The following is a 26513-nucleotide window of genomic DNA, read 5'->3' as shown; positions in this document are numbered from 1 at the left end:
GTTGATCACATTAATGTGCTTATGGCCATTTTGCCTCATGCGCTCAAGTTGTAGATCAATTTGTTGAGGGAAATGGCATCGAACGTACAATGGAGTTGCCTGCAAGATCCCCTGACTGTAATCCAGCAGAGAATCTTTGGGATATCATTAAAGGGAAGATAAACCCCAAGAACAATGTGGATTGAGTGAAAGCAGCAACATTAGTAGAACACATCAGTGAAAGTTTGAAGAAAATCGGACAATCGATGCAAAAGTTATGAATTTTTAAAGTTTTGGTGTTGGAACCGCTGGATTAGGAGACTACTAGAGGTTATGACGTATGAGTGGACTACAATATCAAGAAAATATAAAGAAAATACTACAAAAATCCATTTTTCATGAAAATTACAAATTCCATCAACTTCATATTGACATATGTTAAGGGTAGCAATTATTCCCCCTGCTTTCTGAAAGCGGTTGGTCCACTGCTCTTTCATAATTCTAGAAAAGTGAATTTTTGTTGAATATCCTTTATATTTTCTTTGTATTGTTGTCCACTCATACGTCATATCCTCCAGTAGTCTCCTCATCCAGCGGTTCCAACACCAAAACTTTAAAAATTCATAACTTTTGCATCGATTGTCCGATTTTTCTCAAACTTTCACAGATGTGTTCTACTAATGTTGCTGCTTTCACTCAATCCACATTGCTCTTTGGGTTTACCTTCCCTTTAAGCGGAAGAATACTGCAAGAATTTCAGCGCATCATGCAGAGAGCATGGGCCAACATTGAGCAGCGCCAAGTGTGAGGAAGAGATGCCGGCTGGTCAATGAAGCGGATGGTGGACATATCAATTACTGATTACGGAAGGAGGCAAATCCTGGTGGCCAAACAACATGTCACACATTCTGACACCAAAACAAATCACCACCGCTAGGAAATCCAAGTAACAAAAACTTCATTCTTCCCTCGCCTCCTCAGACGGCATGGTCCCAGCCTCGAGTCATCTTGATTCCACCGTGGGCCGAACAGGCCACATCCACTTTGTACCAATATGCATATTCATGACATATTAAATACTTCACTGTATGCTCATGAAAAGAAAGAGATCGAGAAATATGCAATCAACCATGCTTAAAAGTTTAGAATCATGAGTGATTGTTTGATTATTTGCGTAAATGTCAATGCAAATCACTAAAGTGCAACTTTTTTTGCCATGCATTTTGACATAAAATGCATTTTTTCATACCAATAATAATATCTGGTGGCAATGATATGCCATTCATGTTATGAGTAATAAAATTCCCTATCCATTTCCGTTTGAATTATGAAAATCGGTAAAAAACTTTTGAGATATATCCAAATATGGTAGGGGGGAACTTACTTTTTTGGTTGAGTGTATATATATACATATATATTTATCTATCTATTCATCTATTCATTTACTTATTTATTTATTTTCCCCCTCTTTGCACGTTCACCACGTGATGATAGTTTGATATATACGTACACAGAAAAACTATTGCAGAAAATTCTAATGCAACAATATGTATGGCTGTGTTGATGTTTATACAAACTAAATGTATAATAACTATGATTTAGGGACTGAGATTGTAAATACAAAACTTTGAATTTGATTTGATATATGCAGACTACATGATTGAAGTGATAAAGAACAAGTCCGTACAATCTGAATTAAATGTGACATTGATATGGTCATATATCTTGTGCAGATAAGCAGTTGCCACACTGTAATTTACATTAATTGTTCTCAAGCTCACAGGTTGAGGATTAATCACCACTTGCAATTAACGATTTTCAAAGAACGAAAAGATTGAGATATGAAATATAAACAGTCGGAGACTTGGACAGAATGCTTGTGAAAAAAAAAATGTGAGAGAGCAAAGTTGTCAGTGTACGAGACACACTAATTCCAAATATGCTTCACACTCCATAATAGTTTTGTAGGAGAGAGAGAGAGAGAGAGAGAGGGGGGGGGGGGGGAGGATGAGTGAAACAGAGACCAAATAGCAAAGATAGCTTAACAGTGTGTTTCCCCCAAAACTGCACAACTATGCTTTCCGCAGTCTTTTTTTTTTAATTAATCTAAATGCTATTGCAGGATATCAAACTATTTCTTATTACATTTCACTTGCAGAAAAACCCTATTTAATTTGCTTCAGCGGTCACGAAGAAATGTGAATGTTTGTAAAACATGTAATGGGTGTATTTAGCAATTGGATACTATTGGCATCCATATAAATGAAAATGTTTTGCTCATAATTGACAAGATAACTTATGAAAGTATTCAAATTCTCTACATAATGTTACATTAATATGTTAATATAATATAGACAGTATCGTTCATGGTCATCTCGATAAAAGAGAGAGAGAAAAGAAAAAAGAAAAGAGTAAGCCAAAACGAGATCCACTCTTCCATGGGTTCATAATGTAATGTCTTTATTTAATCACTGCTTTTCACACCTTAACCACATTTATAAGATTCTGTTTCTTCTTTTTTATGTTGTTTATTACTCATTTTATCACGTAGAAATGAAAAGAAACTAACAGTCACTTTTTCAAAAGAGAAATATTGTGCGAGAACACAATGAACGTCTTTGTATTTACAAAGCGCAAACACAAAGGACAACGCGTCTCCTTACAAAACTTGGAGGGAAGGGACTTAATACATGCTTTATAACGATCTCCATTTTTCTGACCATCGAAGCATATTGAAAGGGGTTTTCTGCAAGATGTAGGCAATAAGTTAATAGTTTCATTCCCTGAAATTGCATCTTGATTGATTCATTCTTATTCAAAGTTACTGTTGCAGAAAGTGCAGATTGTGGCACTATTCACCAATTACAGATAGTACGACTAAAACTCCTTGTAAACTGAAACTTCGTGCAAAACCAAAGACTAAACACTAGCGAGGTATGATGCAAAATCCATTCAAGAGTTATTTACTGTTTCTTTAGAGAGTAAGTTTTCTGATCTTTTACAGGAGACGTATGAAGAACAAACACCAAATGAACCGCCGGAGAGTGCAGAAAATTAAGTTCTCACTACAGCTCGGGATTCGCTGGGCAAAAAGAGCAATACATGTATACACGAATGAGACATTATACGTGGCTGAAAACCTTGGGTCAGCGACGAACAAAAGGGACAATTATACATGGATGAAGGAAATACACTAAACATTTGATAGATTGGCAATGGAGGAAAAAACACATTTTTTGAAAAAAAAAAATTACCTGGAAGTTTACAATGTACAACAAAACTCCAAGAAAGTTTTTATAATTTTGCATGAAGGAAATAACAGAGACAAAACTTCCAGATCTGGAGTGATACGATATCAGCATGAAAACGCAGTGACACAGTGCAAGAACATAATACAATGTCGGAATATCGGAGCAGGGAGGTGGAAACCACCTCCCTGATCGGAGCTTGGGTGCGTTGGGTGTTTGTTCCAAATTCATAATTTCACTGCCTGCAACCAGGAATAGCCTGATGGTAGTGTTGCTGCCCGGAAAGCAGTAGATGATAGGTTCGTTTCCCGCTTGTTCTCTTTCCCGACATGTTTGTTAAAATGTAGATCAGCTGTTGCGATTTTCATTTTTCATTTGAATGGAGGGCAGACAGATTGAAGAGTACTTATACCTCACGTCATAACCCTTCTATTTAATGATCCCTGGCTTTCAAGTACAAAAGAAAACAAAATCAGGCTAATTGACAAGCATGAGAGTGAACAAAGAACATTCATTTTAGAAGGAGAAAAATCTGAGAAGCAGTAAAGGACTTTATCTTTTTGGGATCTCATAGAGCTCCATCAGTAGCCCTGAAATCAGGAGAAAGTAGCTATGGCAAGCTGTGCAGTGCAGAAAATGCAAAACATAACCGGGGAAGCATGTAGACATCAGCATAGCACACGACGAAAGGTGAGAATTTTATGGGCCATAGCATTTCCGATGGCAACATGGATGCGAGACTTGGACAATTCGATGAAACACACTGATTGCAAGAAGTCGGACGTACATGTATATAAAATGTGGTGTTACCGCAGAAAATGTTAAGAATTTCATCTAGAGAGCACGTAATGACTGGGTATTATAGAGGATATTTGATTAGGACCAGTCATACATTAGAGGAGATCGAATCACTCAAAAGCTCAACAGGTAGGGGACCTTGGCCGAAATCATAGCAGCGCATATTGTCCCAAGTGAACTGATGACGATGACCGGAAGTCATCGCACACTGATCTTCTTCTGATCCTTCTTCTAATATTCTCGTATGGTCAATGTGCCTTGTTGATATCGTTTGTTGGCTATCAGTCACATAGGGCGAACCACGAGAGGTTCAAGGCATCATTCACCCGTGAGGGTATAACGACGCAGGCAAGCTATACTTGATTTCTTTATGACAGACGCAAGGAGAAAGTTCAGTTCTGTAAAATATGACATATCATTTCCACGTATAAGTCCATTGTGGAAATTTGAAATGGTTCCATACTTTAGATTAAGAAAAAAAACCCCAATATGTCCGAAGGAAAAAAGGTCATTAAGTTTGTCAGAAGCGCGGGTTAGAAGAGGGAGAGAGAGAGAGACGAGAGAGAGAGAGGTCTTCTTTACCCAGGGAAGCCTCTTCAGTGATGCAACTGCTCTACCAGAGGGCCCTGCCATTATTATTACCCTATATCGTTGTCAGGTACCCATTTATATAGCTGGGTCGAGAGGGACGCGGTGGATCAAAACATCTTGTCCAAGGACGTAAGCGCTGGGCGAGAATCAAACTGCATGAGTCCCGCCTCCGGTGAGGAGTCTGGAGTCTAGTTTATCCACTTTTGCCACAGCACTCCAACGTTTCTTTGTTTTCTTGTTTCTTTTAATTTTCCCAACTGGCTGGATATAGCTTGTCTCCATGGGGTCCAGTTGGGAGTATAGGCCTACTTTATGGGGCGGACCACATCACCGGGCTATGCATCCTGTTCTATGCAAGTAATGAATAAAACGGGATATTTTACGTTCGTGTTTTGTGACTCTCTCTCACACACACACGGGACCTCCATTCTTTTTTTTTCCTATTCGGGGGACAGAGTATCTTAATTGGCTCTACGAGATGGCATACCAGTATAGCATGATAACACACAACATTGCTCAGTGTAAACCCCCATAAAAGTAACCGGCCCCCGAAAACGAGTCATTCGATTGAAAACATACGCTACCGATTGAGCTACCTCGCCGCTCTACCGGACGGTGTTGTCCAAAGATTGTTCTTCGGTCCCCTGCCATGATGCTTTCTTATCAATGGTTTGTTCATGGTTAGCCGATAAGTTGCGCGATTTCCAGCATTCATATGAAGATGACGCACCATAGTTGCTGACATGTTTGAGCGTAATCTAAACCCGTTATTTCTACTCAATGCGAATCTTTTGTTCAGGAAAACAAATTGATTTATCGGACGGATTAAGGGACAGTCATGTTGTTGGTACGAGGCAAAGAATGAGATCTGTTGAGATAGGGCTGCATGGATGCAGGGGGTCATGAGTTTGGTTAGTTTTGCCAATTTTTGCATAGTTTGTGCATAGTTTTTGTTGAAAATCCTCTAGAAATGGGCTCATATTTGCACCAAACGGCCTTTCGTATACTTGGACCTCGGTCGTGAAGGGCATGGAGTTCGCTAGTTCGTAATGAGAGAGTTTGGCGTTATGAGACTGCTCCATACATTTTCATGAGAAAGAAATGCTGAGGAGGGCTATGAGCCGCAAAATATCTTTGTCCCACCATTCCCGCCAGCCATAATCTCGCAGAAGGCCACCAAGCAGCTATAGCAAACAGGCGTTTTCAATCTCTTTGTAAAGAGACAATGCAGAATTTTCAGAGCTCTCTCACTACGTTTACTCGCACTTCATGCGTCAGTCGGTCGCTCCTCTCTCTCGCACACATTTTCCATGTTTTGCCATCCCCTCCCCATCATTAAAACGGAACGATCATTGCCCTTGGGGGTGATTGCTTTGATTGACTTATATCAAGAAAATTGAGAAACACAATAGCTATTAAAGGAAATATCTACATTACCATATAAAGAAATGGATATCCATATTACTAGTTTATTGATTTCATTTGCGCATTATGTGCAGGGTGACGCTACGTTTTTGAATGTGGGGGGGGGGATGTCAAAATGTCCGTCAAGCACAGAGAAAAACAAAAGAAAAGAGAAATAACAACAAAAGGTCTCTATATTTTTGAGGTGCGATTTTCCTGACAAGCAAAAACAAAACAAAAACAAGACAAAAAGGTGTTCATATTTTTGCTGCTATACTTCCCTCCCATCTTATATTCTTGAAAAAAAGGTGGGGGATTGCAAACATTCGATCCCTGTAAAGTGGGGGGGGGGGGGGCAGCCCCCATCAACTTCCCCCTACGGTTTATATGGGCTCGTAATCGTGATTGTATGTGATGATGACTATCGCCGATCACCCCCCCCCCCCCAACTCCTCGGTACGGATTTACGCCGGTGGTTGCTATAGTATGTAATAGGTTTACCACAGTGTCTGACAAGCGTATGAACAGGAGAAAGTAGACTGTGATTACATTTACTAGGTGTTACAAAAAACATTTCCCACTTTTGATGCTTAATAGCTCGAAAACTACACATCAGATAAAACTGACATTGATATTAGTACTAGCTGAATAGTGTACAATTTAGTTGAAGGTGAGTTGAATCTTAAAACCTAGATCAGTTTCATGAAACCATTATTAATTTAAAAGTTGGGTTTTAGATTTTGGTCAAATTTTAACCCTCTGTACAAAACCTGACCTTTACACAGGAACTTATGATGTGTATGTGAGTGTGTACTTACAATGACCCTGAACAATGGACCTGGATACCACCTGTTCAGAGCTCTGCTCCAAGGCACATGAATGCTTTATTATTCATGATGGATTGCCTGGGCACTGCTAGTCTGAATTCCTAGCAAAGTGTGAAATGCATGCACATGAAAAAAGTAAGCTAACGTTTTCACGTGCTTGCATACACCACATTTCAGAATGAATAAAGACTAGCCGTGACAGTGGAATTTCTTATGAATAAATAATGAGCATTCAGATCTTGGCATTGTCCAGGACCATTGTCTGGGTGTCAACTACACTCTCCCATACATACCAACTGACTTCTGTGCAAAGTTAAAGTTTTGTACAGAGGGTTGAAAATAGAGCAAAATCTAAACCTAACTGAAAAATTAATTTTTAATTTAATGAAACCGAATTATGCTGTCATTTTGAAATTGCCTCCAACAAAATTGCACACTCTTCAGCTATTGCTCATATCAATGTCAGTGTTATGTGATAGTTTTTGAAATATTAAGGATCATAAGTGGGAAATGTTTTTGTAACACCTAGTATAACCGGATTCAGGAAAAAGAAACCGGAAACTTTTCGACATGATTCAGTTTGTTTTTAACACACGAACACTTGGTCGACATGTCACCAGTCGAGTTACTTCATTATGTGGTGTGTGGACATCTTTGAGTGTACTGGAGGGTACGGTGCAAGTGTGTGTGTGTGTGCGTGTGTGTGTGTGTGTGTGTGTGTGTGCGTGTGTGTGTGTGTGTAACCGTGTGTGTGTGTGTGTGTGTGTATGTGTGTGTGTGTGTGTGTAACCGTGTGTGTGTGTGTGTATGGGTGTGTGTGTGTGTGTGTGTGTGTGTGCTTACGCGTGTCTGTATGGAGATGTGTCTCTGTGTATACCTATGTAAAGGAAGGGGACAAAAAAATACACAGGACTGGTTTTTCACCTCGTTCTCTACGGAGTGATATGAAGTTGGATATCAGTAACCCTACGTGAGTCGGCTGTGACTCATGTATGCACTAAACATCCATTTCATATTATGCTATGTACAGACATAAAATCTGGGGGTTGCAGAGTGATTCTAAAAAGAAAGGGGGGGGGGGGCAGGATGATACATCCCTCAAGAGGTCTCACCAGGCCTTTATGAAGACAAATCTTGATAAAAAATATGAAATATAAAATTCCCCTCCCCCCAAAAAAAAAAAAAATCAAGTAGATAAGTAAAAACCCAAAAACAAACAAAAATCAACCAACAACAGCAACAACAGAACAGAACAAAACAAAACAATAAACTAGATTTATAAACGAAATATCTGACAAAACCAGAAGCAATGACATTAAGACCCCGTTTACAGTGCGAGGCTCGGCCGCGGCTCGGCCGCGGCCGTGCCCAGCCCCGCTTCAGTGTAAACGCACAAAAGGCCAAATGCGAGGCCAAAATTGGCCTCGCATTTGGCCTCGCTCTGGAGGTGGTCTCGGCCGCGGCCGAGCCGCGGCCGAGCCCGGCCTTTTCTTGGTGTAAACGCAAACTGGGCCAATTGCGCGGCCAATTGCGCGGCCAATTTTAGTCTGGCTTCCAAACCCTCTGCCTGTATCTTTCGCTATTCAGGATATTAACCCCCTCAACGTCGAAAACTAGTATAGTTTAAGGTGGTTTTGTCCTGCAAAGGATTCTTTCCTTCGGCAAAGGCCTTTGCCCGAACGGCGACTTCGTCGCCACGGAATTCATTTGGCAAAGGGTCTGAAAACCAGACAATACCAAATTGCATTTGTTTACAAGCAGAGCGCCACTACGACAAAATATTGAAAGGTTTGAATCAAAAGCACGGCCGAGCCCAGCAGTGTAAACGGACAAAATTGCGAGGCTCGGCCGCGCAATTGAGGCCGAGCCCGGCCCCACACTGTAAACGGGGTCTAAGTCTCATTCTTTCTTGTAATACTAACAAAAGTTTAGTTATCTTACGTAATGTCTTCTAGATACAGGTATGAGGAAAAACAAGGTGTGTTCCCTTTATAGAAATAAACGACAAATAGCTAACGAAAAAACGCTTGTATAAGAAAGAGGGCACAATATTGACATCCAAAGGAAGATAAAACGTGTGTTTAGTTGATCGAGACGAGACGCTGTTTATTTCCCCTGTAATACACATTGCCTGTTTTGGGGCTCTAGCTCATTTCTGTCTATAACCATGAGAGGTAGCCTACTATAGGCGAGCCTCCTTGCTATACGGTATAACCAGGGAGGTGGAATTCCCTGCTAGAACCATGTCGTGTCGTCATGTAAACCCACGTTCTCAATTACGTCATCGCCTCTAGAGCTCCGATGAAAGATAGTAAGTAAGTGAGGGAAGGCATTTCAATAGGCACACCTCCATCGTGGCGGCATAGCTTCTTCTGCCTTCTGAAAATCATGCATATATTATCCGTCTGAGAAGAATTTGGCTATGGAAATTGCGCCCTTGAGATAAGTTAACATCCCTTAGGGGAAAGGCGTCGCCTTAGAGATGTCAAATAGACATAGACACGCCATTGGGAAGGGGAGTTGGACTCACAATCACTATCATGATCTCTCTAAGCATTATTCTTATTCAGACAAGTGTTAAAGGGAATGAAGTAGTTTCTTCATATGGCTCATTGAATGTGTTTCATACAAACTTGATTTTTTTTTTTTTAAACAATCTACCTGTTCCGATGTTGTCAAAACCATGTTTTATTTTTCTGTCAGCTAACCATATATGATCTTAGTGCTTTGCCCGCGTATTCATCATTATTACTCTCCCTCTCTCTCTCTCTCTCTCTCTCTTTGGGGAGGTGTCGTGTTTAAACGATATCCTTGATTGGCTGGGAGGCTAGGGGGAGGCATTTAAAAGCGTTGAAAATTCAGTCAGGTAGAAATAACTTGATACAGATCTATCGAAGCGTCACTTACGACAGCAAATTATTCTGGGGAAAGCGGGAGAAAAAAAAATGATTTCACATCTTGGTGAGATTGAATTCAAATATGTCCTTCAAGATATCAATTTTGACATTTTTGTACTCACTGTTGACCTCATAGATTCAAACCTGTCGTTCACATTTTCATTTATTCATTTAGATTTTCATGAATGAAGAAGTTCTTCACAGATGTGTAAGAGAGCAAAACGATATGATTAAACGTTGTACGTCAATTCTTGTTGATAATAAACGGAAATCCCAACTTGATTATCTCTTTAACATTGATTTGCAAATCATGTCTGTAGGGTCTTGTGAAATAACTCATACAAGCTTTTAAAAATGAGATCCGTGCACACGTGTATCGAATAGATGTACTTTGTCATGACAATGTGAAGATGATTATTGTGATGCTGCTTGTTTAAATGATGCGTTCTGCGGGAAGAGATCTCGTTCTATAGTGAAGAAACCCTACTCAGGCTAGTAGGCTACACAGTATGGTTGCAGTCTATGATCTTGTATCTTCGTTTGTGATTACATACCCGTGGGCTGCTTTGCAACCGAAATGAATTCGTGCCTGTGAATCGACAATCAGCCGCTCGACCCAGATTTAGGAGCACGCCCGGCGATTTGTGACGGCATTATTTGCGCCCCTAGTGTTTGAGATGATCCCTGAGCTCACACGTCCAAAGTCTAGTCTAGTCACGCGTTGCAATGTGTACCTAGTTCAGCGACGGGAGCGCTTTACTCAGTTTACAGCAGCAGATCTTCTCTCTCATGTGCTGGGATAAAGATCTTTCGAAGGCTCAAAGAATATTCACATTTGTATACGGAAGTCAATTTGCAAGTAACCTACAGATACGTACAGCAGCTTTCTCCGAAAATGGTAAAGAATAATTTCGTTAATTTGCTCGTGTCGTATCGTGCACCCGGCAAACCAAGTAGCAAGGCACACTTGGAAAGGGACAATCTTCGGAGTGCCGTTTTCTGGAGGGGTGCAGCAGCAGAATGTCTCGCGCTGGTTTTATTTATACCCCTGGGTCCCGGTGCGTCGGTAGGATGGACCGGTGGTAACACACCATCCAATCTTCTCATTGCTTTTTCTAATGGCTTAGCAATTGCTACTCTTATTCAGTGCTTTGGACACGTTAGTGGGGCACACTTTAACCCTGCAGTGACAATTTCTCTAGCATTGGTTCGGCAGGTTAGTATTGTGAAAGCCGTTGTGTACATTGCTGCCCAGTGCGTAGGAGCTACAGGAGGAGCTGCAATTTTACGAATCATCAGCCCAGTGGACAAACGATCCTTTATCGGTATGACGAGGATAAACTATGCTGAAGATGTGTCGCTATGGCAAGGTTTCGCCCTCGAGCTTTTCATCACCTTCCACCTCGTGCTCATGGTTTTTGCGACCATAGATAGCGACAGAAAAGACCTGCGAGGGTCGCCAGCCGTAGCCATTGGTTTTACTGTGGCCACTGGACTCATGTATGGCGTAAGTACATTATCTAGCCATGTCATATACAACGTACCCATGGTATCTGTAGAGAGGGGGCGTGGCTCGGAAAGACACGCAGTAAGTTAAGCCACGCAGTAAATTAAAACTTCTGACCAATCACGATCGTTATGGTGGTTTATTGAGATGTAACATTAACTTTGACATCACACACCAGTCAACATTCAAGTCCGTGCTTACTTAACATTACCTACCTCACCCTATAAGGATATCATCTGTTGGTGGAGTTCTAAGGGGAACACCCTCCAAGGAATTTAGAGCAGAAATCCCGGAAAGTTTTGGCTTTTATTAATTTCATCATCAGAAGAGATTGTAATGCATTACTTAGTTGCTGGACGCTATTGCGTTACTATCTCTTCTTTTCATCTTTTGTGTACTGACATCAACACGTTGGCTAGAAGCCTCATAGCACACACACATACACACATACACACACGCACACACATATACCGTATATATATATATATATATATATATATATATATATACTTAAAGAGAAAGAGAGGGAGAGAGAGAAGGAGAGAAAGAAGGACATATGTTTCGCTTCTTCATGTAAATTAGGAGTTTTTGGGGTGCTGGATTTCAAAAGGTATTCTATTGTACTGATCTGTTATACAGGTACAATGAGATCAGTATTACGTCATGCAGGCTCGGGTACAGTATGTTGCTGGGGAATGTCGGGTTACTAGTATTGTTGGTTTGGGGTTCAGTGAGCCAACATTGATTTCATGGGGTGAGACAGTTCGTTCGAAACCTTCATCCTTTTGATGGACTGTACCATCCTGAGACCAGAGAGCAGTGTTCAATAGAGGTATTTGATGTCATTCAATTTGACCATATAGTGATGTCACTGGTCAATCTTTAGTCACTTCATGCATTAGTAACGTACATGTATAACAGGAGATTCTTGAAATCGTGTAAGTTTGTGAAAGACCTCCCTTTACATATGGATACGGTGAATTCAATGGTTTACAGAACATCATGTGATTGGATAAGGGAACTCTCTGTAAAAAAAGAACAAAAACAAAACAAATATAAAAAAAACCCGAAAAAATCTACTTTACTTACACTTTACTGTCAAATGATACACTAAGGGGATATTTACTACTGCTACTTTACTACTACTACAACTACTAATGATAATGATAGCGCATGTAACAGGATATTCTCGCGTACACTTACAAACATCGATAATCAAGATTATTTCTTGATCTATTTAGGATGTATAAAAGTTAGTTACTTATTCACAACATTTTGTAACAGGGACGTCCTGCTGATATCCAGCAGACCTGCTTATCAAAGAAGCTCTGTATACAGTACTTATATGTTTTAGAGTGAAAGAAACAACATAAAAATACCATGATATTATAAATCGTACAGTACATATATCTGCATATGATTTTTAAAAACTGCCTTCGCAAAGGATATAAACGATCATGAGTACAAATTATGTAGCGTATTACGCAAATCAACTCACACAAAATCATTATTTTCTATCATGCCCGGCAGGTCATTATGTTTGCAATAATTGCCGACACCGTTTGTCGTTATGTGTAAGTTATGTACAAAATATAACAAAGATTACAAAATACTACAAAAACAAACACTACACTTAATTCCAAAAGTAATATTTGAATAGAAACGGTTTGAGTCTTGCCTTTAAAGTTTCTCAAGTTGGTGCAGTACGGACAGAGATATGTATAAGAGTGGGCGCCATGGCACAGAAGGAACTTTAGCCGTAGTGACTGAGTGTTGAAGCGAGGGACTCGACACTCGAAGAGGTAGTTGGTGTTGTGATCGGAGTGCACGAGGAGGTGTGCAGACGTGGATGAGGTCAGAAATGTAGCATGGAACTGCAGTGAGTGCTTTGTATGTGAGAAGGAGTATTTTGTATTCTACCCGCTTACAGACAAGGAGCCAGTGGAGGTTATGGATGAGTGTGATGCTGCATGGTAGGTCCGGTTGCTCTCTCTCTCTCTGATTCTTACTGCTATGCTTTGAACCCGTTGAACTTTTACAGGTATGTAGTTCGTATGTTCATGAGCAAGAATGCGTTACATGCATCCAGTTCTTAAGTGAAAAAAGGGTGAATAAATCTGAAAGTTATGTGTTGTTTAAAGGTTTGCATGGTGATGCGAGAAACGAGGAAGAGTTTTTAAAGAAACCGCCCGTGGCCAGGCGGTGATTGGCGAGGCATCTAAGGTATCCCATAGGCGGCCTGCCGGTTTCTGACGAAAAGTTCTCACGAGCGACCCCTTGGGCGTCAACAAAAACACTTTTGCCTGACATCTGAGAGGTCAACGAGGTATGCGATGCCGGTTGATTCCGCCTCAACGACCATGACAGCGAGGTCCACAAACCAAGCACTTTACTCGGCGAAAGGAAAGAGTGACGTACGCACGTTATTACCTTTACAATCTTACTTTTACAGCCGCTGCCCCTCTCTCTTCGTTAATATGACACATGGTCAACATCTTCATATTTGTATGCGAGTAGAGAAGTGTGTATTTAATGGCTCTACGTGAAAATACTGTTGGTATGATGACACTTGATGTTTGATACTCTATACAATGTATTGACAAGTGGGTAGCTATACACTTTTGTGATGAGATGTGTTTGTATGATGTATGTAAAGGTACCACTTCAGACACAAGCCTGTGGTATAGAATAAAGAAATGACTTCGCTTCAGAACTACAATGTATTCTCATTTTTCTCTTTATTTTTCTCTTCTCCATGTCACTTCAATAGATTTGATATGTAAATGGTTATTGGCATTTTATCTGTCTTCATTGCAGACAAGTCACTATGAGTTAATATACATAGTAAAAAACCATCAAGAACCCAATTTATTGTGTGACCAAAAGTCATCTTCACATAACCTTGTACATGTATTAATCTTTTGAGTGATGATTTGATTAATTCTTAAAGTCAGCTTTTTGTGAATTATTTTCATCAAAACCAATTGTCAGAATTGTTCTTGCTAATGGCAGACTTGGAAACCAGAAGAATTAATGTGAATGGAGGAAGGTGGGAATAATGGAGTGTTCCTTTTTGAAATGTTAATTCAAATTGCACTGTTTATTGACCGTTAAATCTGCAGCCGTGGTCACAGGTGTACGTTTTCATCTCTTTACAGCACAAGCCACAATAAATACACACCACACACATTGAAATAAAGTAAGATATGATGTACAATGTACCACGAGTTAAAATGGTGCACACGTTGATATCACTTTTCATCAATTTCTTCAGAGAACGGCTCCTTTAAATAAGACTGTCCAGATTATCTCTCAAATTCTCAATTTTCTTGTCAAGTATGCAGTAGACTCGAGAGAGATTATATTCTTTTCCTTCTCTCACATCGACTTTCATTTGGGAAAGAAACAAGGAAAAAAGAGGCATTGATTGCTCCACCTGGCTGACTTGTGGAAAAACATCTTTCCTGACTTTCATTTTGGGTGTAGTTTCTAGTGATTTTCATTTTCAGGTACATGCAGAAAACAGTCATTCGCACCAAAATTGTGTTTTAAAAGCCCATTCTGAATATGTAACCATTAAATAACAGCAAAAATAGATGACAATGTATCCCACCTTAGTATAGCACGGTGTATATATAACCTGCCTCTGTACAAATTTGTTATGAACTTACTAGTACTTTTAAAGGGAAATGAAATTCAAATACGGGATATATTTATCGTACATGTTGATTTAGGGAATGCAGCAATATAGTATAACACATCAGTGAAGTTTGAAGAAAATTGGACAATCCATTCAAAAGTTATGAATTGTTTTGGTGCAGTCATCACTGGATGAGAAGACTACAACAGTTTGTGGCATCACATATGGAGAACAATATTATGACACATGAAAAGAACAATACATGTATAAAGAAAATGTGAAGAAAATTTAGCAAAATTTCATTTTTTATTTTAATGTAACGTACTCCCTCAACTTGTTACTGACATGTTAAGAATGATATTATTCCCCTTCTTTCTGAAAGTGGTTAATGAAGTGTTCTTTCATTATGCTAGAAGGATAAAATTGACGTTTTCTTTTATATCAAATTATTTTTTATATCACTGTTCATATGTGACGTCACAAACTGTATCGGTCTTCTCATCCAGCAATGACAGTACAAATGAATTTAAAAATGCATAACTTTTGAACAGATTGCCTATTTATACAAATTCATGAATTTTTTTCCGTCGAGATGTTTTCATTGCAACTGATTGACAAATTGCCCTACATCGACGTATATAAACACTGAATTGATCAGTGTTTTAGTAGTAGCCATGATAAAAAAAAAAAAATCATGAGCGTACATAATTGAGCAGGATTCGAACCTACGACCTCCTGATCACCGGACAGGCGTCATCTCCACTATAGACCACCGAACTTTCGCCCGACAGCAAGTGTTGGTTCTAATCCTTATAGCATACAGTGGGTACTGCATATACTACTTAAACACTGATCAATTCAATGTTTATTTACGTCCATGTAGGGCAATTTGTCAATCAGTTGCAATGAAAACATCTCGACTGAAAAATTTCATGCATTTGAATAATTACGCAGTACCTGCTGCATAAGTAATTAATACCTGACCATAAGTTGCTTGGTGGTTGTTGTCGTCGTCGTCGTTGTATTCTAAAGCAATTACACATTTTCTCGCCGATTACTACTACAAAGTCTTAGACATCAATATTGTCGAGCGCAGTTGTTTTTCTATAACTTTAATATAACATTCTAAAGTTTCGAGCAAGTTTCATTATATCTTATCAATCATTCACTTTCTCGTTGCTCGTGTCGTTTTTAAGTTGTTGGGTTTTTTTTGTTTTTTTTTTGTTTTTTATAATCTCCGTGTCTTTATCTGTCGGGCCCTATATTTCTGCTATTTCTATTCTGGTCTAGTTACTGTTCTCATCACGTTTAATCTCGACATCCTCTGGAGTATCTTTAGAGTGGATTGCTTGTATATTGGCATAGCAATCCTCACGCTTAAGATTAACTTTTCAGAACATTTTTGTAGGCACCTCCCCTCAAGGGTTACAGTTCGTTATCCGAAGGTTCGTTCGAAGAAACGTGCATGATACATTTTTTAATGATGTTTATGTACATAATTATGTATAAGTAAAGTGTGGCATATCATAATAGTCAGGACTCAGTATTAAGTCTCCTTTATTTTTGATAAGAAACTTTGTATATATTCCTTGTCAGTTAAAGAAAATTATTTATAGCTGACAGGTAAATTATGAATCAGTCAGTATAGTGGCTTGCAAAGTGCCGCAGTAGTGATTCCGAGGTAACTTGTCTTTTTTGTTGTTTGTGTATACCATTCTTGAGAAATAGGTATGACCTAAAATTACCTACACCATTATCATTAATCTAACATCATCATGTCACTAATCATGCACGTTCACACGTTAATTTTGTTTTCGATTTATATCCGACATCTTCGATGATAGATGAAATTGCCCTTTAACTGCGAGTTACGTTCACACAGCTCTAAGTTTGAAATTGAGAGACCATTGTCTCTCCACTATCATCGAAGTTGGCTAATACTCCAAAATAACGCAATTCAACTTGACTATTAAACAGTTACTATTGTCACAGGAATACATTCCACGTATTTATACGGTATAAAAGAAGAACTGATTTCCGTTTGAAAAGGCAATCCTATCCACCCTACACCAACAGTCGTGTATGGAAATACATCGACGCGTCCTCGTGGATATCACATGCACGCCATATGTTACCCTTGTTATTTATGTTTCTTTTGTATTCATTTCGAATGCAATTCAATATTCCCCCTATTCTTATCTTAACGTGGCTCGGTGAATACACTCAAGTTCACACACTGTATCTTCATAGTACACACACCTGTTAAGGCTTTACTGGCTGCCAGTCTGTCCTTTTGTTGTTGTTGTTGTTGTTGTTGTTGTTGTTGGTGGTGGTGGTGGTGTTTTGTTGTTGTTGTTTTTATTCACCGCTATGGTTTCCATCACAGCCTTCAAGAAAGCAAGACATTAATGTAAACACGTTGTACACACTTTGACATGCAAGTCAAAGGGTAATGTGATATCATTATGTGAAATTCAGAATGTTGCAATTTGCATTTGCATTTATATTTCCACGTTACTATAATTTATTGCATTATTTTCGTGTTTTGATTTCTTAGATTTTTTTCTTTCAGGTCACCAAATTTAATTTTTGGGTCACTCCAGCTCCCAGAAACGAACAAGCAAACAATCGAGAAAAAAAATAGTGTAAATCCGGAGCCTCGATTAATAGGGATTGCATAGAGTCATATTAATGAAAATTAACTAATTACTTTGAATAGAATGTTATATATTAAGGCATCGATTGGAAGTATTTAACAGGTACTCTCGATAATCAACAAGGCAAATTTTCTTTAATGACAGCAACGTAAACAGCACATGTCACCCAGATACACCACAGCAATGACATTACTGAACTTGTGCTTTGACACTACGATTTGCAACCATGTAAATACGGCTTCAGTTTGTTATACATTACGATGATCTATTGTGGTATGCCTATACATCAGCAGCTGTGCATCAGCTTCCTCCGATGCCTTTCAGGTATCTACATGTAGCTTTGCTGGAAAAAAAAGTTTTGCTCCAACACTCATGTTAACTATACATTGCTCTAAATGAGTTTATATTATGGGATGATTTCATTTTTGACTGATTGTTTTGGTCCCTTTCCATGTCTACAAACATTGTTAACAATACATGAGTGTGGAAGTACGACAACGTATACAAACGACCCGATAACGAACTACATTAAAGAATTCCATTTTCCCACGAAGTCTGCAAAAACTTGTTTCTTCGATATGTCACCATGTTATCCGTGCTTTGCTTGCTCTGCGAGTCATCTGCATGTGGTATGTACAGGGTTTAATTCATAGTGACAGAGTTATACATTGTTGGGATTTTGACGTTGTACTGTAGCTCAATTCAGTAGAGGAACACAGGTCCATGCTGCGTTACATCATAATTGTAATAAGATGGCAGCAAGTCGGTCATCTGTCACTGCAGTCCAAATAAAACGACATTGCTGTAAAGTCACAAAAGTATTGACATTCATTCGCTTCAAAAATCCTTTTTGAGAAATTCAATCCTAAAACCTCGAACAGAGTGCTTTCTTGCGGAGGAGAAGCGTGAGTACATCGTGGACGATTATTATACCTTGACCAAAAAGAAGTCATGTACAGATGATTTTATTCATGGAATGATACAGATATTTGAATTGAGAGGGAAATGAAAGTAAAATTTTAGTCAGTAAGAAATTATAAAGAGCAATGTGTAACATTCAGACCAGATTCATGCAGTTTACTCGTGTGGAAGAACTGCTATTGAAATGTTTAATACACGTTTGATCAACTCTTTCCTCTTCCCTATAGATTCCATACACTGGGGCGAGCATGAACCCCGCCCGCTCATTCGGCCCTGCTTTGGTAAACTGGGTGTGGACTGACCAATGGGTAAATCTAGCTACTAGTATACACTTTTATCTTTCAATCTTCCCTTTTTAGGCTTCAGAGGTAATTTGAAAACTGACAGAAACCATCAATACAAGAACATGGCAGCATGCATGGAGGAAATTAACTATCTTGTCATACATGAAGTTATCTACAAATGATACATTATATTAACTTGAACCCTTTGTAACTGTTCAGTAGCGGTGAACGTTTTGATGATGATAATGACATTGAAGGTAAACAAATCTGCAACTACTCTTGTTATCACATCTATGTTATGTGCGTTACATGAAGAGAGTGGAAGCCACACAATCTTATGCAAGTATACAATTTACCATAACGAGTTAACATGATTATTATCAGTAACACGCGATCTAACAAATCGTATTGGTGTCATCCCACAACCTGCTGGAAGGGACATAGGAATTACTGAATGAAAGTAAACAATAATATAAATTCTCTACAACCTCCTTATAGCCTCTCTTATTAGACTATTGTTACTATGTCTTCTAATATTTCGTAGCAAACAAAATGCTGACCCTCACCCCCATCCCCTCAAGATTCTTAGAAAATTTGTCTACAGTGATCGCATTTGATTCCTCCTGCTGAATCAGGTTTACTGGGCGGCGCCCATTGGAGCAGGTATCCTTGCAACGCTGGTCTACCAATGCCTGTTCGCCCAAAAGGCGCTGATTCTCCGGGAAACTTCTTGCCGACGCACAACTGGTGGGGAGAGCGCCCCCAACGTTGGACACAGTGAAGTGATTGACGAGGTGACAAGTGTTTAGTCGGGATTTGATGTATATCCGCCTGTGACCTGGATAAGAAAACGATTCCATTCCGAACATCATTCCATCCATCTGAAGTCGTTGTTGAAGTCTTGTTGATGATGTATCGCACTTTTGCCGAATGCTTTAGGTTGATTGGAATGCATCATAACATGAGTGTCTCATATCTATTCACTTTGGATCTTAGCTGGTATGACGCTCACTGGATTTATTCACGGAATGATCAACATCTAAAATTATGTAAAACCAAGAATATCTCATGCTAGCCAATTTCAAGTCACTTTCTTTTTTTAATTTCTGCATCCTAATGGAACTTGGAGCACAATCTATATCATAGATAATTATCATCTATGCAAAATGTTCATCAGGTATGACCACTGTCACTGAAGTCAAACAATAAGCATAAAATGAATTTGTGAGGTAAGCTAAAATTCAGACAGGGAATTCATGATACTGTATGTTAGTATGACATATCTGCTTTACTTTTTATCAACCAATTCTCAAGGTATAGCCATGTTGAATGTCCTTTTTTCAAAAATAATTGCATGAAAGTCATTTTCAACTGATCAGTGTCTGTTAAAACAGGTAATGTATGCATCGCATGGACAGTATATCAAGAAGGACTACCGTCGACTGGATACTGTAACCTATGACCTGAATTCGTCCCCGTACTCGGCGAGAGCTGTGAGTCTTTTTAGCTTACAGTGTTCATCAACTTCCAAGTCGCCATTCATACTCACAGTTTTTATCTCACCTCTTCTTTAAGACTGCTCTGAAAACTAAGAGTCATGAGAGCACTCAAACGCCAATGTGTTTAGTGTGGAATGATGTCATTGCAAGCAATATCATAATCATGACCATACATGCACATTTGCAGATTTCACTCACGAAATCATTCCATGTTGTTTTGAAAATATGTTGATCTAACAGTACCAGGTTGTTTATGCCTTCATTCGGGCGTATATTGCCATTGATGACGATGTAAGGAAGAGCAGTTTTTTCACTTCTCCATTTTGTCATCTGATAGTTAATGCAAAGCATACGAACCTCAGACTCACCTTTTCCTGCTGTAACTATTATACTACTAGCGTAGCAAAAAAAAAAAGTAAAAAAAAAAAAAAAGATGCTGAAAACTGCTTATCCAATAGTGGCGAGCCAATGGAGTAAATGGAGTCAAAAAGGGCCTGAGCTTTCGATCCTAGCAGAATCTTCGTCAGAGGCAAAATGACAAACAGGCAGGGAAAGCAATCACTTATAAGGACTTCACACAACAAGAACAGTCAGGGACAGGCTGGGTACACGGAAACAAAGAAGACAAAAGGAGAGGGTAGGAGGTCATGGGCAAGGAGCCCAACAGGTAAAGGGAGGGGGATTAGAGCAGGAGGGCGGACAGACAAAAGGCAGAGGAGAGGGGACAGACAAAAGGCAGAGGAGGTCAGTGATGATCCTGAGGACCATGGGGGCAACCATTGAAGGAAAAAGGATGAATGGAGAGGCAACATCAAAGAAGATAAGGAACAAAGTGGGATAAAGAAAGATAGAGTGAAATAGCCTCAGCAAGGGAAGGGGGGGGGGGGTGCTGAGCAAACAGTGAGCCCTGAAAAGGTGTACCAGGAAGAGGCAACCAAATAAAAGTAATCAAACATAAAGTATATAAACACACACAGTCATGATAATAATGATTAAGATATTGATTTTTCTCTCCCTCGGATGTTTTTGCCCCCCGCTTTCATATGTGTTTTTTTTTTTTATTTCTTTTTTCTATATCTTAATCGTTATCATAATTACTGTGTGTGTATATATACTTTGATATGTGTGATTACTTTCATTTTGTTGCCTCTTCCTGGTACACGTTTTCAGGGCTCACTGTTTGCTCAGCCCCCCCCCCCTTTCCCTTGCTGTTGCTATTTCACTCTTTTCCTTTCTTTATCCCTCTGTTGTTCCTTATCTTCTTTAATGTTGCCTCCCCATTCATCCTTTTCCTTCAATGGTTGCCCCCATGGTCCTCAGGATCATCACTGACCCTCCTCTGCCTTTTGTCTGTCCGCCCTCCTGTTCTAATCCCCCTCCCTTTACCTGTTGGGCTCCTTGTCCATGACCTCCTACCCTCTCCTTTTGTTTTCTTTGTTCCGTGTACCCAGCCTGTCCCTGACTGTTCTTGTTGTGTGAAGTCCTTATAATAGTGATTGCTTTCCCTGCCTGTTTGTCATTTTGCCTCTGACGAAGATTCTGCTATAGGATCAAAAGCTCAGGCCCTTTTTGACTCTATTATACTACTACACACAAATTTCAACCATTGCTGCTGAATTATTCATGATAATGAATAGAATAATTTATTCATCAATGTATCAATTCGCTTTATTGTTAATTTCTCTTTACACGATTCATGTATTCAGTTATGTGCTTATGTGGAATGATCATTCTGTTTAAACTAGCTTGTCTGTCATTATGCAATCAATACATGTAATTCAGTGTATAGCTATTCATTTTGGACAAAGTACATCTTCGAGTCAAACGTTTGTATGTAAACTAGTCTTTCATTATCACGATTAATGCTGTGTGCAGTACATACTCGCTTGTCAACATATCCCTATTGCTGCTCAAACGGGTATAGTAGTCATACTTCGCAAGAACTCACTTTATGCAAACTTTGACCAGAAGATGACAACGACGTATATATACGCTACACTTCACCGTGCGTATTATGATTGGCAGCATTTTTTTTTCTTTTCTGCAAGGCTTGTCCAGGCGCCTTAAATTACAAATTTGAGATATACAAACATTGATTTCATGATGGCAATGTTTTATGTATAACATTCCGATGATGACATAGTTAATCAACTGAACTTGTGTTAACTGACTTTGTATGAACCATCCCGTTATAGGCTGCTGCCTTGACAGGTTTGATATTATAGCATCGTAAAATGAGTACTAAAATGTGACCATGACACTTGTTCCCAGAGGATTATAAGGTCAAATTCTGTGAACACAATGGAGAGCAAACAAACAAACAAACAAACAAACAAACAAACAAACAAACAAACAAACAACACACACACACACACACACGTATAGGCACACACAACAAACCTATTTGCCCACGTCGACCTTCGCTGAGATAAGTGTCCAAAATGATCTATAATCTATTTGTGGTTACATGCTTTAATTGTTGCTCCCAGGATGTGCAAACATGCGATTCACCTTCACAATATAAAGGTATACCTTGACAGAAATGCGGCAACATAAATATGCTTTGTAGCAAACTTTGACGAAGATTTCATGTAGATAACATTGCAAGTCAATTGTTTGCAATATAATGTACAAACATTACCTATTGAACTTATGTACCATCATAAGATAGCGCTTTATTTTGATGAAGTCGAAAGTTTTAAAATTGATTGTGATATGAGCCCAATGTCCGCATCTTTAGACCGGATGTTTTACCCACCATATGACTGTTGCCCCTAGCTAGACAAGCACGAGTGGTACAGCCTACGAGCTAGACATAAAGTATGACAGGTCCATGAGCTAGTCATGAGCTAGTCATGAGGTAAAACAAACCCACGAGCTAAACACTAGGCAAATGAGGCCCTTGAGCTCAACACAAGGCAAATGTGGCCCACGAGGGGTTTGCAGTGCGACACTGTCGATGACGTACATTAATTCCCGTGATAATGTCCAACTCATCGGCCTTTTTGCCCAGTGTTGAACTGGTGGGAATTATTTTCCTTTAGTGTCTACCTCGTGGACCGTATAGCTAGTGTGCCTTGGCTGTATAACTCGTGAATGACTCGTAGATAGTATGACTCGTGGATGTGGTGCTCGTGACGTGCACCCCTTTGAATTCTAAACAGGTATTTAGCAACGTCAGGATAAAAGACATGACGGAGAATATTACATTAGAGAAAACAGTGTATGCAATAACAGGGTATACTGAACAAGTGAGGTCAATTTATTTCTTTATTAACATCATAATTATCCTATTGCAGTGTTCGCGACTGTGCACGGAGTAAACGTTCGGGTGCTGTTCGTTATTCCGAAGGTTCGTTATTCCGAAGGTTCGTTATTCCGAAGGTTCGTCAATCCGAAACACACAAATTCCCTATACCTAAATTTTCGTTAATCCGAAAATGAAAAAGGGTTCGTTAATACGAACATTGTGGCGTTATTCCGAAGGTTCGTTATTTCGAAGGTTCGTTATTCCGAAGGTTCGTTAATCCGAAATACACAAATTCCCTATACCTAAATTTTCGTTAATCCGAAAATGAAAAAGGGTTCGTTAATCCGAACTTTTGTGGCGTTATTCCGAAGGTTCGTTATTCCGAAGGTTCGTTAATCCGAAACACACAAATTCCCTATACCTAAATTTTCGTTAATCCGAAAATGAAAAAGGGTTCGTTAATCCGAACATCTGTGGCGTTATTCCGAAGGTTCGTTATTCCGAATGTTCGTGAATCCGAAAATGAAATAGAGTTCGTTATTCCGAAGGTTCGTTGATCCGAAATGAATCGGGTCCGTAACGAACCTTCGGAATAACGAGCTTTGTTTCATTTTCGGATAAATGAACCTTCGGAATAACAAACCTTATCACATTATTTTTCGGATTAACAAACCTTCGGAATAACGAATTATCGGAATAACGAACCTTCGGAATAACGAACTGTAACCAAGCGTTTGATGTGTTATGCAGATCAAAGTTTTTCCGAAAGTTGATACCATGCATACGAGCTGCTAGAACACAAGATCATTTCTTTTCAAAGATAGATATTTTAAGCATTAAAGGGAAGGTAAACTCAAAGAGCAATGTGGATTGAGTGAAAGCAGCAACATTAGTAGAACACATCAGTGAAAGTTTGAGAAAAATCGGACAATCGATGCAAAAGTTATGAATTTTTAAAGTTTTGGTGTTGGAACCGCTGGATGAGGAGACTACTAGAGGATATGACGTATGAGTGGACAACAATACAAAGAAAATATAAAGGATATTCAACAAAAATTCACTTTTCTAGAATTATGAAAGAGCAGTGGACCAACCGCTTTCAGAAAGCAGGGGGAATAATTGCTACCCTTAACATATGTCAATATCAATTTGATGGAATTTGTAATTTTCATGAAAAATGGATTTTTGTAGTATTTTCTTTATATTTTCTTGATATTGTAGTCCACTCATACGTCATAACCTCTAGTAGTCTCCTCATCCAGCGGTTCCAACACCAAAACTTAAAAAATTCATAATTTTTGCATCGATTGTCCGATTTTCTTCAAACTTTCACTGATGTGTTCTACTAATGTTGCTGCTTTCACTCAATCCACATTGTTCTTGGGGTTTATCTTCCCTTTAACAAAGAACAACCTTCCAGCCGCTGAAGCCTTCATCCATAAGTGTGTATACCGCCTGGAGAGATATTGTGTCTATTCATTTTTGTGTTCGTAAGTGCTCTATACCATGGATTTCCCATTTGTCTTCCATTGTTGTCTGATTATGAAGCTGTCAAACATATTTTTTTTCCTTTTTTTAATGGGTATTAATTCTCGCATCAGCACAATGTCTGTTGCCACCTCTCATTTTATGTTGTTTCAAAAGAACGTCTGTCTTGCTTTCAGGAGTATGTGGTGTGTGTGTTTCAATGATGACCTTTGATGTATCATATAAAGTATATGTAGTGTCATTGAATGCATACAATCTTTCACAGAATGTCGCATTTTCACAACCCACATTCTATCTCCCAAAAATAAATATGCAAATATTACACAATATTCTATAAAGGACTCTATAATCAGTAGGGGTGCTGTGGAATAGTGGATAAGATTCCGTACTCCCATTCGGAGGACCCGAGTTCGATTCCCGCCCAGTGCTTACGTCCTTGGATAGGATGTTTTTACCTATAACAACCTTCCTCGATCTCCAACGCTATACAGGGTAATAATAGTGGCAGGGCCGTCTGGTAGAGCAGTGGCAACTCTGAAGAGGCAAACCTGGGTTAAGAAGCTCTTAATTATTATTATCGTTATTATTATTATTATTATTATTATTATTATTATTATTATTATTATTATTATTATTATTATTATTATTATTATATTATTATGATTATGATTGTCATCATTATCATTATTATCATTACCACCACCACCACCACCATCAACATCATCATCATTATCATCATCATCATCATCATCATCATCATCATCATCATCATCGTCATCACCATCTCATTATCATAATAAAATCATTATTCTTAAAAGACGAAAGGAGAATAAATCTTTCTTCTTTCTCTCTCTCTCTTTTACCCATAGTCTTGTCTCATTCGACTTACCTCTATTCTTCCCGATTTTTTCTCCTTTCTTTGTTTTGATTTCGCCTTCAGCTTCCCCCTTCCCCCCCTCACTTCTGCTTCATTTTTCTCCTCCCACCGATGTCCGAATCTTTTACTTGATTTTCACTCTATTCTTCTTTACGTCTCTCTCTCTATTCCTTTTTCTCCCGTCTCCACTAGTGCAACTTCAGCTACCAGCTCTCTGCTGTCCCTCACTTTTCACTATTGCCTTGCATTCTCCTTCCCTGTCGTTTCCCTCCTCAATTCTCCTTTTCCAGGCTATTTTTTATTAAGTCACGATCCCTACAAAGACTACATAGTACATACAGATGATGCTACCGCAAACCCTTCTCCCTCATTTACTTCACTATGCAAACCTTCAAGCAACATACAATACAATTGTCTCATACCCCACAAAGTTCGCTGATGTATATTACTACTATTCGTGCATTTGTTGAATACACTTATATATTTTTTGGTAAATGGTATTTAGGAGTAATTGCAGCCTGGAATTCCAATGTATAATATTGTTCTCTTAACCTATGTAAATATCTGCAGGATTCGTTGGTATGGCCAAAAGTTGTATATCATTAGTCGAATTTACTTGTTTATAACTATCCTAAACATGCCTGTA

The 26513-nt window shown here is 39.0% G+C and overlaps 1 protein-coding gene across 1 annotated transcript; it reads left to right on the top strand.

The window, feature by feature from the left end:
- The first annotated feature begins 10639 nt into the window (after positions 1 to 10639).
- LOC140232726 (aquaporin AQPAe.a-like) lies at positions 10640 to 19562 on the top strand. The gene is made up of 3 exons (XM_072312842.1): positions 10640 to 11251; positions 18697 to 18777; positions 19389 to 19562. Exons 1-3 carry the CDS (start codon positions 10640 to 10642, stop codon positions 19560 to 19562), a joined length of 867 nt encoding a protein of 288 aa, XP_072168943.1.
- Positions 19563 to 26513: the final 6951 nt, after the last annotated feature.

Source organism: Diadema setosum, chromosome 9, assembly GCF_964275005.1.
Source record: "Diadema setosum chromosome 9, eeDiaSeto1, whole genome shotgun sequence".
NCBI classification, from domain to species: domain Eukaryota; kingdom Metazoa; phylum Echinodermata; class Echinoidea; order Diadematoida; family Diadematidae; genus Diadema; species Diadema setosum.
Note: the sequence above shows the minus strand (reverse complement) of the source record. Positions and strands in the feature narration are given on the sequence as shown.

Bases quoted from the DNA above. Each gene is read 5' to 3' on its own strand.
- LOC140232726 (XM_072312842.1), top strand. From the start codon at position 10,640: ATGGTAAAGAATAATTTCGTTAATTTGCTCGTGTCGTATCGTGCACCC. The intron at 11,252-18,696 runs GTAAGTACATTA...TCTTCCCTATAG, and splicing joins CCACTGGACTCATGTATGGC to ATTCCATACACTGGGGCGAG. The intron at 18,778-19,388 runs GTAAATCTAGCT...CTGCTGAATCAG, and splicing joins GGGTGTGGACTGACCAATGG to GTTTACTGGGCGGCGCCCAT.